General features: G+C 38.7%; 1 protein-coding gene across 1 annotated transcript in view; it reads left to right on the forward strand.

Annotated features, from left to right (window-relative positions):
- Positions 1–15284, forward strand: part of skib (v-ski avian sarcoma viral oncogene homolog b) — a 53266-nt gene extending 37982 nt beyond the window's left edge. Inside the window, 6 exon segments of the mRNA XM_032549076.1 lie at positions 6575–6688; positions 8826–8929; positions 9009–9196; positions 9445–9719; positions 11451–11681; positions 13277–15284. Coding sequence (XP_032404967.1) covers positions 6575–6688; positions 8826–8929; positions 9009–9196; positions 9445–9719; positions 11451–11681; positions 13277–13498 — 1134 coding nt within the window. The 3' untranslated portion in view covers positions 13499–15284.
- Positions 15285–17024: the final 1740 nt, after the last annotated feature.

Raw genomic sequence — 17024 nt, forward strand, 5'->3', positions numbered from 1 at the left:
TAAGCTTTACTCTAATGCCGACCTTATGCCAAGCCTTGTGGCTGCCTCTCTGTGACTGTGCTTCCATGACTCAGATAACTAGCCCACATAAATAAGATGACCTCAAACTGGACGCAGCAGAGGCGGAGTAAATTGATAAACTAAGCTAAGATTTAGAGAGGGGAAATGGGAGACGCGTCTGCATGGAAGAGGGATGAGGTTTCAGGGATATTCTGAGCACGCAGCGATAGTTTTCGCCCAGCTGTTACTGTACGGGGCAAGCACGGGGCTTTATATAAATCAAGGGACTGTCACACGATTTGTTCGAATGAATGGAGAGCTCAAGGCATCACCGCGACTACATCTACATGGAACCGCAGGGATCAGGTTACTGAAACTAGTATTCTCCCACTTCCAACTAAGGCTGTCACCCGAATGGCCCTGCCAGTTGCTGTGCCCTTGAGTGAGACAGCGCCCCACTAAGCACATGTCGATCTGGGGATTACATTCAGGGTTTTAGGAGGGGAAAGGAGGACGTAATCTGAAACTGTTGTGTCTTGTTGCTGTGCACTTTTCTTAATGCTGTGCTATCATGCAGCGTGCAATGGTATTGTATGACCACTGCCCGAGGAAGTTCATCTGTGGAAACTATTTTTGTCTCGCCAGATGAGTGCTGCAGCATGTTTTGTATCTTCCTAATTTCATTAGTGCTTTTTAGAGCCACAGCAGATGTGAGTGGCTTACATTTTAGCCCTCCATAACTGTGTGTGTGGGTGTGTATGTGTGTGTGTGCTTCCTAAAAGCATGAAATATTTACAGACTTGGCAAGATTACATAAAGTGAAGCGCCCTAGCTCGCATTTATGCTCTCAGCAGCATAACATTCTCATGTGTATAATGAATATAAACCATGCATCTATAAGGCATTTAGCTGCAGCTCCAGGAAAGAAAAGGAAACTCTCAAACCATCTGTTTATGAGTTTGTCAGAAGCTTATTGTCAAACTTGTTTAGTTTAATGGATTGTGCCATGTTACAGATCCAAGATAAACAGCTTCCATCAATACAGAAGACGAGACGCCACATTGGCTTCATTGCCGAGAAACACTATGTCACTGCATCCGCCATTTTGTGAGTGGCAAGTTTGCCTTAGGTGTTTGCTAGGAAAGAGGATTTTAAGGTTGTTTTTGTGTCTTTTTATTACTAATATTGAAGTTAATTTACAATATCTGCTCATTAAAAACCAAGATATAGCCACTCTAAAACAATTAGACTGCATTTAATCTGATCCTTAAAAATACACCAAGCCACTTTGTTAAATATAAACATTTTAACCATACATATTGAATTGTATTCTGTTTAGCTTTTAATTTTTGAAAGCTAGGGAGACATTATTTTAAAAACTAAAACAATGACATCCAGTGGGATTGAACTCATATTTGGTCCTTTATAAAGACTCCAGAACCAGCAGCGCTACTCAGTCTGTGATGCTCAAACACCTGGATAAATCCAGGACTTTGTTTTATTATTGTTCAAATAGGTTTTTTTTAAATTTATTTTTAACAAATAAAGATCTATAGATCTTTTTATGATCTACCTTACAGATTTATTGAATGAGATGGCAGTCGTTAATAAAAAATAATCCTTGTTTCCATTAGCCACTCAAATTTATCTTGGTATCTGTCTTATTTTCTCAACTTTTAAACCTAAGATACACAAAGATACATATATACTTTCACACACACTGATATTATTATGGAAGTATCTAAAAAAATGTATATAGTCATCAGTTTGCATAATTTATTTGTGTGGAATATAATTCAAAAGCTTAAAACCGCTCAGTCAAGATGTAAACCTTAAAAACTGTCTATGTCTTACAGATGTAAATTAATTGTTAATTTAGGCTTATGTGTAGCTTTATGATTAAAATCAGGCCTGTTTTAGTTGGGCTTGGTGACTAATTTAATGACACAAACATGTAAGATAAATATTTTCACTAACTTTTGTTACATTAAAACACAAGGCAGCCATATTGGATTGGAGATCACATGTTGTACTCGAATATCTGCCATTATAAATCAAAACTAGGACTTCCAGGGAGAAATTCAATATTCACCACCCTCTCTAACTTATTCACATTAACAGATTTAATAATTTTATTATTACCATGTTTTTTGGCAAGGCTGTCACTTGAGTTGTGGCTGTTTGTCAGATTGCCCATCTTTCTTTTAACTTAGAAAATTTAGGTTTGAAATTGTTCCAGTCTGAGGGTGTAGCAGCACCGAGAGCCAGAATTATTGTTAGTTTTTACTGGGAGTCTGAAGGGACACACTCTTATAAAGTTTGTTACAACCTGTCAAACCTAAAATAATTTTACAGCCATCATGCTTTGACTCGATTCTTTCACTAATTATCTTCTTTATAAGTTGTCTCCTCTGCGTTGGACACATTAGTTTTATTCTGTCTTTTGTGCATTATGTAAAATCTTTTTTTTTCTTTTTTTTTGTAATATAACCAATCAAGGGCAAATAATTGGGCGTCCTTGTTGGAAGACTTTAATTTATTTATTTTTTATTAAAATTTGCTTTTAATAATCTGTTTTCTGAAGCTCTACCAAAGTAAAAAATGGTTTGCACGGCACAGATACTTAACACTACTCTATCAAAAATGAAAAAAGCCTCAAGTTGTTATTCAGCAGGTTGGATAAACAGCAGGATCTCCATTCAGATGTTGATGTGTTTGCAGTGAGCCGTGTGTGTGATTATAAGTCACGCTGGCATGAAAATTGCCACAGCCTTGTGCTTGTACAGTATTGGCTTGCTGTTATATAGCACTAATTAAAAAATAATGCATGTCTGCTCTTGCCCATCTGCTATTAAACCCTGTTTAGCCCACAGGTTTGCTTTGAACTGCTCCCTCATTACTGCTTCTCAAAGAAATATCATACAATAGCGAGTTGAAAAGGGCAATGCTTGAATGGAGTCTGAAAGGGGAGGCTGTACTTGGCCTTCAAATACACATTCCTTCGGCTCAGTGCTTCCTCTGTGGTCCCCCGCTTCTGGCCCACTCCCCCTCCCACTCAAGACTCAGTTCCCACAGGGGACTCAGCCAAAGCAAACTCCTCAGAGGAAGTCTCCCTCTCCTTCCAGTGTGAGGGGAAAGAAAGGGATGCATGTCCAATCCGGGCCCTGTGGGACTTGCGAGGCGGTAGGATGTGCGGGGAGGCTGTTATGGCTCCGCGGCAATGCTGTGTCTATGATGTGGTGGTGAGTAAAGCCTGTGCGGCTGCTCTCCTGTGAGGTCAGTGTCATATTTAGCCAGCAGGTCCCTTGTGGTGTCTGGGAGTGTCTGTTTTCTGGCTCTATTATGTCTAGTGCTCACAGCCTTCCTGGAGCTGGAAACCTCAGGGTAGAAATAGTACCAGACGAGCAGACATCCTTTGTCAGGAAAACAGCAGTCACGTCAGTAATTACAGAGTCTGATTACAGCGGCCCGGCAGCTCTTAGAATACCACTGGCCTGGACCCAAAGACAGGTGAGGGGTCGAGTCACCGTTGAGTGGGACGCAGTCTGGAGGAGGTCTGGGTTAAAGGATTTAACCTACAGTAACAAAAACAAACACGGAGCTTTGTGTGTGAAAGGTGTGTGAAGTGGCGACTGGTTAGACAGGTGGAGACATGAGGGGAGTGTCCCGACAAATATGCACACCTCATGAAGCGCTAAGTCTGCACTTGTAAATAGAAAGCAAATAAAAACGGGAATTTATCATTGCGTATGTTTAACTGGAGTTATTTATTAAACAGCCGTTAAAACTATTTCCAGTTATTTTATGTTTACATTGTGATTTGCTCTGATAAAATAGAGTCTAGTAGTTTCACATTTGACATACATTTTATGTGGGTATATTTTAATCATATTTCAGATTAAGAAATCATTTTAAGTCTCTTTATTTGTCTGCCTGCATTCACACTGCCCATCTAAAATACATCTAAATAAATTATTTAACGTATAATAATTTACTAAGACCTTTTGCACATCTGGAATAAAAATATATATATAATATTTTGTGATTAAGGCATGAAATGTTACTAAAATAGAAATACGAAACTGCTGAGCTCAACTTGCTAGCCAGTCTGACTTTAGCAATTGCTAAAGCCAAACTGTAGCTGTTGCTAAGCTATCTAAAATGGATATAAACTTACATTTTTTAATCTATTCTAACAGAGGGATCTGTCAAAGGTTAAATGTTTCCTTGGCAACCACAGTTAAGATGTGCTGTTTTTCAGTAACAACTACCTCGAGGTTAAAATGTTAGTCACCAAGCAAATTGGTACTTGGTGTTAGCATTCTTACTAAGTTAGCTAAATATGGTTTTAAACTGCAACTTTTTAAATTTGTTATAGCAGTAGGGCATATTAAAAATGAAAGATTTTCCTGAAAAGCACAGCTAAGTAACAACTACTACATACACTTAACCAGCGAGTTTGTCTTTTGTATTACTGTGTAGCTAAATTAGTTAAAGCTGTACACAAGCCAAACGTCTCGCTCCGAAACAAAAACTTTCTGAGCCACAAAATCTTACATCTCTCTTAATTTTTATCAAGCTGATACATTAATTCACAAAATAACAATTTAGAAACAGCACACTTCACCCTGAACACACAATTCCTACTGTGAAACATAGTGGGTGTAGCATTATGCTAACCATTTGCCAGATTTTAACAAAGACTCTAAAGAATTGAATCTATGTTTAAGTTTTAAGGGGTTCTATCTCACATGCTTTAGCTGGATATTGACTTATAACTGCAATATAAGTCAATATATATTGACTTATATTTATTGACAGAAAACAAACTTATATTTGTTTTCTTTTGCTTCAGAAACCAAATATACATTAATATGAGTTAAAAAGAATAATGGAAACCATCAAGGCACTTCCACAGAAGTTAGTAATCGTCCTTATTTCCATTAATGGTTGATACAGCCAATCGCTACCAAATAAAATAAATGGTGCTTCTGGATTGGCTGCTTTGATTGGAAAAGCTAGGCAATAGCATGTCAATAAGCATTAATATTTCAACTTCTAAACCTGCATTTTCTTTTGAATATTAAAGATGAGCTCTATGGAAAAATCTTTAAGTAAAATAAAAATATAGCTAGTTCTGGTCAGCTGCCTTATGAGACATCACCAGCAGAATAAGCGCAGAGAAACTTTTAGGAGGGAAATTTTATATCGTGATTAAGTGATGATGGAAAATAACTGTGACGTATTGCCTAAGTTTGGCTATTAAAAACTCACATTGGATAAAGTTTTAAATCATTTTAATGACTAATATTGAACATCCTCCTGAATTCCTTTTTACAGTGCTTATGAGACATTTTTGTCTTTATTTTAGGTGTGCTGTGCCAGACCCAACGTACCACCTCCATCAGACACACACGCTCCTATGAATACACACACCCTCCCACATGCACATACGTGTCTACACTCCTTTAACCACCCACCTGACCACACGACCCACTCACAGCTGCATCTACACACACACACACACACACCCACACACACACACACAGAGCGTGGCCTTGTGCAGAAAACCATTCTAGACGTGATTCATTACCAGCCAGGCTTCTCGCGAAATTTCTATTTTTAGGTGATTACAGCAAAGCAGCGATAAAGATTTTCACAAACACACATAAACCTGCAGGAGTGTGTTTCATTGAGGATTTCTGAGGGGAAGTAATCATTTCTCTTGAATCGCACGCAGGGAGATGGGAGTGTTGGCCCTTCCTGCAGGCAGGATGTCATAGTAGTGAGTAAGAGAGCGGGAAGCAGGTCTGTGCTGGCCTCTGCGCCTGACTAGGTAAACATATCCTCTGTCTGACAAGTGCAGACCCGAGGGCTGTGAGCAGGTTAGCCGTCCGGCAGCTTGCAGGAACACCACAGTTTTTACAGGATTCAGCACTTTGCATCCAGACGGATACTTTAACTCCTCCTTGGTTTTGAGAGTGCCCTCGAACTGCACATGACTCTGCAGTTCTGCGTCAACCGTGCGATCCCATCTGCAGTCAGATCCGACTGCAATTACTTTAATTTGTCTTCCTCCCTGTCTGCCTTTGGACTGCGGTGTCTCTGTGGTTCGGGGAGTCGATCTGCTCCACCTGACGGCGCCTCTTCTCCTTGGCAGGCAGCAGTGTAGCCCTACGCTGGCTGCCAGCCAGGCCAGCTTGAGTGTCTGCTCAGCTCAAAGGCCCGCTCACACACAAGCGCACAAAAACACACACAGATGCAGGCATGCCAAGCCCAGAGATTGAATGCTTACACAGACGCAACTTCCATCCTTTTGCCTCACTGTGGCTCTATAATTTGCTCCCTTTCCATGACCGTCTCTTATTTACTGTGAGAAGGAATTCTGAAACATCTCTTCATGTTCTGACAAATCTGTGTGCCTCTCATGAATAACACCTTTTACAGTCACAGGGCAGTAGTTTTTAGAAGTTGCAGGCTCTTGAAATATCCACTGTACTCTGTGATGTAATGTGTGCACTTCATCTCCGCGAGGATGTCGATGATTAAACCTCCACTCTGCCTCTCTCTGCAGTCCCCCAGCCCGATCCCGACCAAGAGGGCCAAATTTGACAAATTACAGTCTCCGCCATCTGACAAAGACAGGAAGCCTGACTGGTTGCAGTCCATATCCAAGTCTGCACACAAGGTTTGTAAGCTTTACAGCATCGTAAAAGAAAGTATTTATAACCCATGAACGTTTTTAAAAAATTCTGTCAGCTTACATAAACTTTGTTTCATGATTAATGTGACAGTGCAACATGAAAGTAGGAAAACGATGCATGATTTTCAAAAGTATTGCAAATAAAACTGAATCATGTAGCATCCATTTGTGTTACTCTGATACCTCTAAATATAATCCAGTTTCAGAGATTGCATTAAAAAGTCAAGTAATTAGTGAGTAGAGTCCACCTGTCCGACTGGACGAAAAACTGTCCCTAAAGTTATTATGATAAACTTTAATACTGCCATTTTGAGGCCATTTTCATGTAAATAAAATAATATAATATTGTAAGGTTGCCCTCTCAAGGACTAATAAACTTTAATTTTGTAAAGCATAATCCACAATGAAACTGGAAGATATTTTACCAAAATAAAACACAACAAAAACAAGAAAAAAAACGGAAATAAAACCAACGTATCAGTTTCAACCAATACGTTGAAACCGTATTTAAAAATCTTTAAACTAAATTCTCCTAAATCATCAGAAAACCATCAAGCTCATTGTAATTTATCATGTGATTAATTGATTAATTGCTTACTGCAACAAGCTTACATGTTTAAACTCAGTAAAAATCCAGTGAGTTTGTGAAAGTCTCTGAGGTTTGATGGAGAAAAATAAAAGCTTCATGAAGACAGAGGAAGCCAGGAAGGAAGTTTAAAACAGGATGAGGTCACAAAACAGAAGTCCAAGTTTTGAAATGTAATATTCGGTCCATCAGTTAAAAAGTAAATTTAAACCGTATTGATGGGAGCTTTGGATGAGCTGCAGAGACCCACAACTTTGTTTGGTGCTAAAATAACTGCAACTCATCTTGAACGCACCTCCTCCATGATGAAGCACGGTGTTGGCAGCATCATGCTTCAGCAGGGAGAGAGAGGCTGGTGCTAAAAACAAGGAAATGCTGAAAGATAACCTGGTAGAGTTTGCAGAAGAGTTACAGAGTTCTTCCTTCCAGCAGGCCGGGTTCGTTCAGGTGCTTGAAATCCAGGAAAATCCTGGATTTTTTTTTTCAACTGTTTTCAAGGTTTGGAAAGTGCTTGATTTCTCTATAAAGTCCTTGAAAGCGTTTGATATTCAAACTGCACAGTTTTGTATTGATTTGCAATCTAACATTTGATTAAAAGTCTAAAATTGGAAAACTTTATTTACAGCTGAAAACAAACATTTTCACTTTTTTTCTCACGTTTTATTGTTTTTCTCACAATAAAACGTTAAACTTTTATTGTTTAACGTTACTTAAAATTACCTAAATTATTTGTATTTGCTTAAAGCCAGAAAACTTAGTAAGAACATTTATTTTTAGAGAATTTTTGTAACTTTCTTTGTATATTGTGTTTAATCATTTAATTTGAGCAGGAAAGTCATTTATCTTGTTGTTGTAATGTAATGAATATTTATCATTCCTAATTTCTCAGCAACTTATTGATTGTGTAATTGAGGAAAAGGTTGATGGTTTTTGTTGAATTAGTCCAATGTGTTTGAGAGACACTTAAAAACATAAAATATTATTATATTTTAGTTTACCTCATCCCTGCTGTAGATGTAGAATACTGACACATTTTAATAACAGTAATAAATCAGGTCCCTTATAGTGAATAGAAACTGACTTTTCTTCAGTTCATTTGTGTTGTTTTATCTCCAAAAGTGGTGCTGGAAAAAGTTTAAAATGCTTGAAAACTGGTTGAATTTTACTGTGGGAAAGCAAACGATGAAGCAAAAGGTGTTTTTTTATTTTTCTCAGTTAAACACAGTTATACTATTTGTCTTCTATGTCTCTGTTTTGCAATCATCAGTGTTGATCTATAAAATCTCCATTGAAGTTGTGGCTGCAGCATGACAAAAGGCGAAACAGTTCAAGGGTTATGAATCCCGTTTCACGGTGATGTAAAGCTTAAAGATCACAAGACTCACTCTCCTTTCAGTCATTTCATTATCATATATGTATGACCCCCAATTATGTGGCTGTGTTTAAAATAGAGGGGCCTTTGACTGCGTTCTCCATGGCTGGTTTAATGTTCTTAGTTCACAGAGTTTAACCAAAGTTGTTTTTTACTCTCAATAGGATCTGAAACAGGTCCAGCTGAAACAGAGGCCCTCTGCTTTCCGCCCCTGGTCTCCAAAAGCCGTGGAAAAGGAGAAACCGGTACCTCACAAGGAAGCTGAGAGGTGAGTCCTCTAAACAGATCTGTTTTAGTGTGTGCGTATAAAATACAGCATATTTGATTTATGCATACTTTCTCCACAGACCCAACAATAGGAATCGTGAGACTCTGGTTTCTCCTTCGCTCCATCCCAACAAAAGCCACGTTTCAGGATCCAAAAACATTTCCATAAAAGAGCCACATAACAGCAAGCCGACCCATTCGATGTGTTCTGGTCAGGCCGAGGACATGGACACCGACGGAGAGATCGACGTGGACGACTGCGATGATGGTAGGCTAAAAATTAAATAAGTTCAGCATTACACAATCAGTCCACGAAGAGACTTTTTTTAGTTGCAAGTGTATTTCATTGTAAGCAAAGTAGATGAATCACAGAGCAGCTAGTGGAGGGCGATTCCAGAACAACTGCGCCATCTGGTGTTGGAAAAAAGAACTAAAAGTTTAAAAAACAGGAAACTTATTGGGGGTTTTTGTTGCTTTTCTAATATTTTCTGCCATATTCCTCTGAAATCTCTTCAGGTCCAGCTCCAGCTTCCTCCCTCACCTCACCTCCAGTGGCGTACGGCGGCGTTTCTCAGAGCCTGTCTCCCCAGGGGCCTCCGCAGGCCCAGGATCTGGCTCCCTGGCAGTCGGGGCCGGTTTGCCCAGAGATAGAGGCCATGAGGCAGATGCTGTATGCTGGGATGGAAACCAGAGAGGCCAGGGAAAAGGTCCTGCAGGAGATCGTCCGGATGAGAGTGAAGCAGGAGGAGAAGCTGGCGGCTGCCCTGCAAGCCAAACGCAGCCTGCAACAGGTAACTCCTCACCTTATGGTTACTTTGTGAGACATAAAGTAAAGTATTCCACACTAAAAACTCCTCAATAAATGCAGCTTTTGCTGCAGCAGCACAAAGGTGATCTATTATGCTTCCTTGAGATGGTTAATGTAGCTCTATGGGCTACAAAACATTACACTTTATGCACAAAGTCATTCTTACATAATGAGATTTCTGTCTGGTCAGTTCAGCCTATTTTGAGCTGTTTGTCACTTTAAATCAAAATAAGCTGCTGCAGGCCACGCCCCCAACTCCACGTTTACACTTATATGTAAAGATGGCTGGAAATATACACACAATTATACAACTGTATATCTTTGAAAAGCATTAGTAGGACCTCCTGCACAACCACAAAGAATGTAACAAATGGTTTCTGAGTAGTAAGTCAATAACAAAACACTTGCCTTTTCCAGCAGCCATTGTACAGCACATACACCAGTAAAACCAGCTGACCAAATATGCTGGAGCGATGCTTATGTTGCTAGGTGACAGGCAGGGTTAGGCTGGAGTTGCTAGGTAACGGTGCAGTGTGACTCAAAAATTGGAGGATTTTTAAAACTACTGTCAAAAGAAGAGCCGGTTGCTTTTTTTTAAGCAGTTGGTTTGTTTTTAGGAGCAGTAGAAACCCAAGTGGAAGTATAAAAATGTGTAAAAAGTGAATTTTGTATAATGCGTCCCTTTTAAAAAAGCACTCTAGGAAATAACTCTTTTAAATAAAAGCTGTGGATTACACACATAAATATGTCTAGAAGAACTGTGATTTTTGTGTCTGATGAACTATTCCTCTTTCGATCTGGTTGCGGGTTTTGGATCAAAAATATTAAATATAAAGATGACCTACTTTCATTAAACTGGAAATGGGTCGGATTTATATTTAAAATCTCCTTGTCCTGTTGAGAATTAGACGTCTGTGCAACGTCATATAAAAACCCCAGGGAAGGGAAACAGGAGATCACTAGTTTAAAGTTCCTTTCGATCTAAATCAGGGTTCCAAAATTTTGTCTCAAGTGGGCCAAAATCGGCAGCTTGAATATCTCAAAAATTATAATTTTTTTAAAGTACAATCACCAAATTTATATTTTAACCTACTCAACAGTTAACAAAGCATGGACTACTTTAATTAAACAAATTGATTAATCATATTTTGTGTAGGAATGGGAATCATGGATCCAAATCTTCAAATGGTTTTTGCATGTTTTTCTTGTTAAATAAAAGGAATCTAGAAGAACATTTAAAAATATTCTCAGCAATAAAAACAGGATCTAGTTCAGTCTTCATTTGAAAACACTTGCTGTATTTAGCCAGTGTTTTAATACATCAATTAAAAGCAGATTTTTGAGTCTTGCCCTAATTTGTACAATGCTTTCTTGAATTGTGGCCCCTGGGCCTCACTTTGAACACCCTTGTCCTAAAATGTGCATTTTATGTCAGTTTAATGGATAAATTTCTTATCCAGACTCTCTGTTCAGCTTTTAAAAGTAAAGTCTGTTGTATTTATTTGGGGCACAAGGCATTTAGGAAACAATTATTTCTTTACATTTTGTCCAATACAGCATAGCTCTCTGATCAGGTTTTTCAATTTGAGATTATACAACTTTGATAACGCATTAGTCTATTTAAAAACACACACATAGCTGCCAATTAGGCTGCTGCAAAGCCGGTTAACAGCCGATGTTAACAAGCCTAAAACTTTGTGATTTTTTTGTTTAGGAGCTGGAGTTTGTGAGGGTGGCTAAGAAAGGCCGCCTGCGCGACGCCATCGAAGCCAAGCGCAACCTGCGGAAGGAGATTGAGCGCCTCCGTGTGGATTGGGAGAGGAAGATGAGGGACGCAGAGGAATCCTGTGGGCGGCTGAAAAGAGAGCTGGACAGAGAGAGACAAGTTCGAGTTTGCGACCAGGGCTGTGAGGCTGAACGTCTTCGAGTCAAGTACTCCACTCAGGTATGCAACGCCGCTGAATCACTCGAAAGAGGAGTAATTATAGTAATAATGTAACCCTCAGATTCAAAGTTGCTTATCAAAATACAGAAAAAAAAGCTTCTAACATCAATAAGGTAAAAAGCTCAACCCTTTCTGCTTGACTTTAATACAGTGTAGGGCTGATCTGTTCATTATTTTTTAATTAACCGATTAATAAATGGATAGCAAACTGGTGCTAATAGGAGATTTTTTAACTAGGTGAAGCTAAAACTAGTGCTACTTAAGGAGTTCTGGGTAGAACATATTTACAAATATGGTTTATTGTAAATATTTTTTGTGCAGTTTTTTGCTTAATTACTGCTTCTGAGAGTGTCGTTCTTTCTTTAAATATTCTTTTTTTGAGTTTGAATACTCCAGTTAACAATTACTAAATTAGTCGACGAATTATTACAATAATCAATTTATCACAATTTGTCTGATTAATAATTTCAGCCCTGATACTCAGCATTCATCTTCAGGGCTTTTCATGGTTATTGTTGTTGTTTAGAAACTACTGAGCAACTACGGCAACACCATTTGGTCAAATTTATTTTAATCTGTTGAACAAAGCTGGAGCAGAGTTTGAAAATCACAATGAAATGAACGAGTACCAGTACGCCAAGCGGAAAAGTGAAGGCCTGGCATGTTTGAGGTGCACGTGTTTGGGATGTTTTTGTTTCGCCCATAACTATTTCAAATCCAGATATGTTAAATTGTTGGTTTATTAATTCTAGGAACATTTTCCAAGTATGAAAATAAGAACATTTTCTAAGCTGCTGCAGATGACAAGGCTTATATTAGACTATGCCTGGACAATAAATCAATAACAATATATTACAATAGACATGTGATCAATATCAATAGATAATACAACATAATCGATAGCCATCACTTTCTACAATAACTCTTTGAAGAATTATAATTAATATGAGCGACAACAACATTTAATTTCCCTTTGGGGTCAGTAAAATATTTGTGAATTTGAATTTAAGTGAATATTCAATATACAGAATATTCACTGAACTGCACTCCAGAACTGCAAGGCATTCTGGGAGATGTAGGCAAAGGAAAGACTTTAACCGCTCATTTTCTAATAACCAGCTAATGAAGGCTGGTGGCATTAACTCTCTCACCCTTTGGTTACCTAGCAACTCACGCGTTCCTTGGTTACCTAGCAACGACCTGTTGCTAGGTAGCTGTTGAAGGTTTCACTACTGTGCCTCATGACTGCTTAAAAATAAAAAACAACGTTGTGACGTGAAAACTGGATAAAACAGGAGAGGTCACGCCACCAGTTTGGAAGTTTTTCAGATATTTAAAACATAAAACTTTAATCAATAATTATCTATATCAACTGATATGAAATGTTTATATCATGTTAAGTTTATCAGACATATTGGACAAAAAATTCAGTTTGTCAATGAATGTAAATTTTTATCTAGCCTGTCACTCATGAACAGACCGAATTTTGCTGCATTTTTTCAATCTTTTTTTTCACAGTTTTTGATAAAAAAAAAAAGTAATGTGTTTACTAATTGATTTAACAAGGTTTATGCATGTGTGGTTTTGTTGCGCAGATCGAGGAGCTGCACATGCAGCTACAGCAGGCGGAGGCCGACCGAGAGCAGCTGAGGCAGGAACTTCAGCAGGAGAGAGAAGCTCGGCAGAGCCTGGAGAGCGTGGTGAAAGACCTGCAGAACCAGCTGGCCCTGCAGGCCAGCACCAGTCCTCCCGGAGAGAGCAAGGACGCACACAAAGACATAAAATGCCAAACCACACAGTCCAGCAGAGGATCCTAAACATGCACATGTAAAAAAAAAAAAAGAGAAAGAAAGAAAGAAGACTGGACGGAGAGACTCAATTGAAAGGAGCTCCTGTTGGGGAATTAAAAAAAAAAAAATAAAAAGTCACTTTTGTAGAGGAAATAAATCTGTCATATATGATATGTTATAGTATACATCAATATTATTATGAGAATATGACAAAAAAAAAATCACTACATGAACTGGAAAGAAGCATGAGCATGTAACAGAGTGAAACTATGAGAGACTTGTTCAGCGACAAACACACCGTTTCAGCGAGCCGTCCTCCTGGCGCTGCCCCAGAGTTTTGGTTTCGGTATAAGCTATTCTGAGAAACACAGCAACACAACACTACTTGAATATGAAGGGAAGGAACCGGCTGCCACTGGTGGAACGAGAGCGGACGACGAGCGTCTTCGTGCCACTCAGAGGTGTCACTGCAGACCACTGGAAGCTTACCACTACTTACCTTTAGGCATCTGCTCGACTTTCAGAAACACGTGGAGCATTTTAAGGAAAACTTCTCGCTCAGTTCCACCAGCAAGAGAAACAACAACCATATACGAACATATATAGCAGCTTATCTACCTTTTGTATTTGATATAAACCTGAAGTATTGGCGGTTCTTCAGTGGGCGGCCTTCAATGCTCACCATTGTTTAGCTCCTAGGTATTTTATGTAAGTACTAGTTTTTGTTGCTCGTTGTGGTTTTGTTTTGTTTTTCACTCCCAAGCCATGCAGAGGATTTCTTTGGTTTTGTTTTAGCCCACTTTAGTTTACAAAAGTTAAAAAAAACAACACTCCTTTAAAGAAAAGAAAGTCCTAAACAGCTGTTAATGTTATAAAATGGTACTTCGGACTTTTAAGTAATTTCTAATCTACAATAATTCGCTGCCTATTGAGAGAAAGCGACTTTTTTTTTTGTTTCTTTTCTTTTTGGTCTTCGGTTTTAGGGTTCTTAAATCAGCAGTGGCTGTTTGTATGAAAAACATTTTTACATATATACTAAATATGGATATCTATTTTTTTACTTTGAGAAAAGTAATTGCACTTTTTAAAGACAGAACCTAGCATTGTACTCCCTGTTACATTTTTAGAATCAGAAAGTAACACGAGCTCTGAAATTAAATTCACTTTTCCCTCAGTATACCGTCTGATGTAAATACAGTATTGTAAATAAGATGTTTGTTGGTATGGTATGTATGCTTGCCCCAGACTTAAGTTGATTATGCATATTATTTTTCGTTCTTACTTGAAACCAAAAAAACAGAGACTATTTGAATTTGCAGAACTGTAATTTGATTGTTGCCCCAGTAACAGGGCATATACCAAGCTGGGTAGATTTATTGATTTAAACTGTTAGTAGTTGTGAGTTTCTCTCACCAAAAGAACTTTAAAACCTTTCACTTCATGTTATAGATGAATTATTTGATGAATTATAGAGTATATAGTTCACCTCTGACCAAAAACTCACAAATATATGATATATTTCTCAGCACTTCCAGCTCCATCACAGATTAACTCAGACCTTCTGATGGTTTTTGAACCTTTTTGGTGCTCTCACGTGTAATAGACAGGAAACACTTTCATGTCTTATCATTACGATACCCTCGCTCAGTATTTGTTGGGTACAGTATAATAGCGGTATCTGTGTTATTTGCTGATGCTCCTGTACTTTCTGGGGCCTGGAAGTGGGTTTTCACTGGCCTCTTGTTTCAGTGTTTTCCTTTTCCTTTCAGAAAACTTGTATAATACCCATTAAAATTTAAACCAGTTCTACTCAGTTCAGTTTGTTGTGCTTGTTTGTTTCTGTTTTCTTTAAAATCCAAACTGATTTTGGTATGATTAAACTTTTTGTCCATTATTCTTTATACAATAAATCAAATTTAGTAAGATTCAATAGAGCACATCTGTAAAACATTTGACTCTTGTCACAAATTATTACTTGGATATAAATTCAAAAACCTCCCCACAGCATGATGCTGCCACCACCAGGTTGCACTGTGAAAATGGTGTATTCAGGGGGCATGCACTTTGTTTTCCACTACTGCTGGGTTGTGGATGACGTGGTACCGACGTCACGCAACGCAGATGGGAGTCAGGAAGTAAATGCAGCTCGTTTACTTCTGTTGATCCAGCTACAAAATGCCTAAAATATGTGTCTTGTACGGTTGTTCCAACCAGGGACGGAGCTTCAGGGGGAACTGGGGGGGCTGGCTTAGAGGGGACCCGGATGGGAGGCAGAATATGGCTGGTGAGAGCTGGAGAAGGTGGGACCTCTCCTGCTGAATATGGTGTATGTAAGAGTTTTTATAACAGTGCCCCAGTAGATTATATAGTAGGTTGCTCCAGTCATTGTTGACTCATGGTTGCTAAAAACTTTACAAGACTGACTGATTTTCGTGACATAGTGGGTGTAAAATATTGATATTGAATAAAATGTTACATGACTGGCTTCATTTCCACTCTTACATTTAACTTTATGACACACAAAATTACAAGTGGATCGTCCATATTGTCTCCAAGTGTATTCTGGGTAAAGCTTGTCACCAGCCGTCCACCAACGTCATCATCAGTCACTTGGCAACAGATGGCAAACTAGATAGAGCATTTTTACGGACTAAGTTAACATGAGTGGAGCTCATGGAGCGGCTAAGTGAAAAGGATGGGGGGAAAAGAGCAGTGTTGTATAAAGTACTGAAATCTCAGAGTCAAGTAAAAGTACAAGTACCTCTCCAAAATATGACTTTGGTAAAAGTCGAAGTCACTGACTGAAATGTTACTTGAGTAAAAGTCTTAAAGTATCTGAAACTTCTTGTACTTAAGTATGGAAATTACTGTAAAAATGGATGTACTCAAGTAATGTAATGAAAAGTACAAGTAAAAAGTAAAACAAGGCAAGTGTGAATGGCATTTCTTATATTTTGGTAAACTTGTCAAATAAACTTAAAATAATGTACCCAACCAAGTGCAGGCAAAATGAAACCTGCTAATAAATTGTTCCAGTTTTAAAGAGTAGCACATGTTAATGGTTTGTGGTTTTGAACTTGCATGCCTTTCCTATATTCGTTAAATTTAGTCTAAATTGCTATCGCTATGGCTTCTGTCCCCCATTGAACTAGGGTGACCAGACGTCCTCTTTTTCCCGGACATGTCCTACTTTTCAGACCTAAAAAGATGTCCGGGGGGAATTTAAAAATTGTCCGGGATTTTGGTCAACTGCCTCAAAACACATTACATAGCTTACAGTGCATTATAGGGCACGGCGCTGCGTGTCACGTAATCCCTGAGCCGCGTCAGTGCGGGCAGCACTCTTCTGTGTCCGTCCCTCCCCCCCACCCGCTGTAACGTGTTCTGATTTCTAATCCCCCCCAACAATGGGAGTAGCGAAACAGGTGTATCCTATTGGAGGTGATGAACAAGCCCAGGCAAGCAGGCTACGGACTTTGTTCGGTAGCCTACTTGCTACTTGCTAATCAGTAGGTGGGGTCAAAACATTTGCGTTTCTCTCTCTCGCTTTTTT

The sequence above is a fragment of the Xiphophorus hellerii genome, chromosome 20, assembly GCF_003331165.1.
Source record: "Xiphophorus hellerii strain 12219 chromosome 20, Xiphophorus_hellerii-4.1, whole genome shotgun sequence".
Classification (NCBI taxonomy): domain Eukaryota; kingdom Metazoa; phylum Chordata; class Actinopteri; order Cyprinodontiformes; family Poeciliidae; genus Xiphophorus; species Xiphophorus hellerii.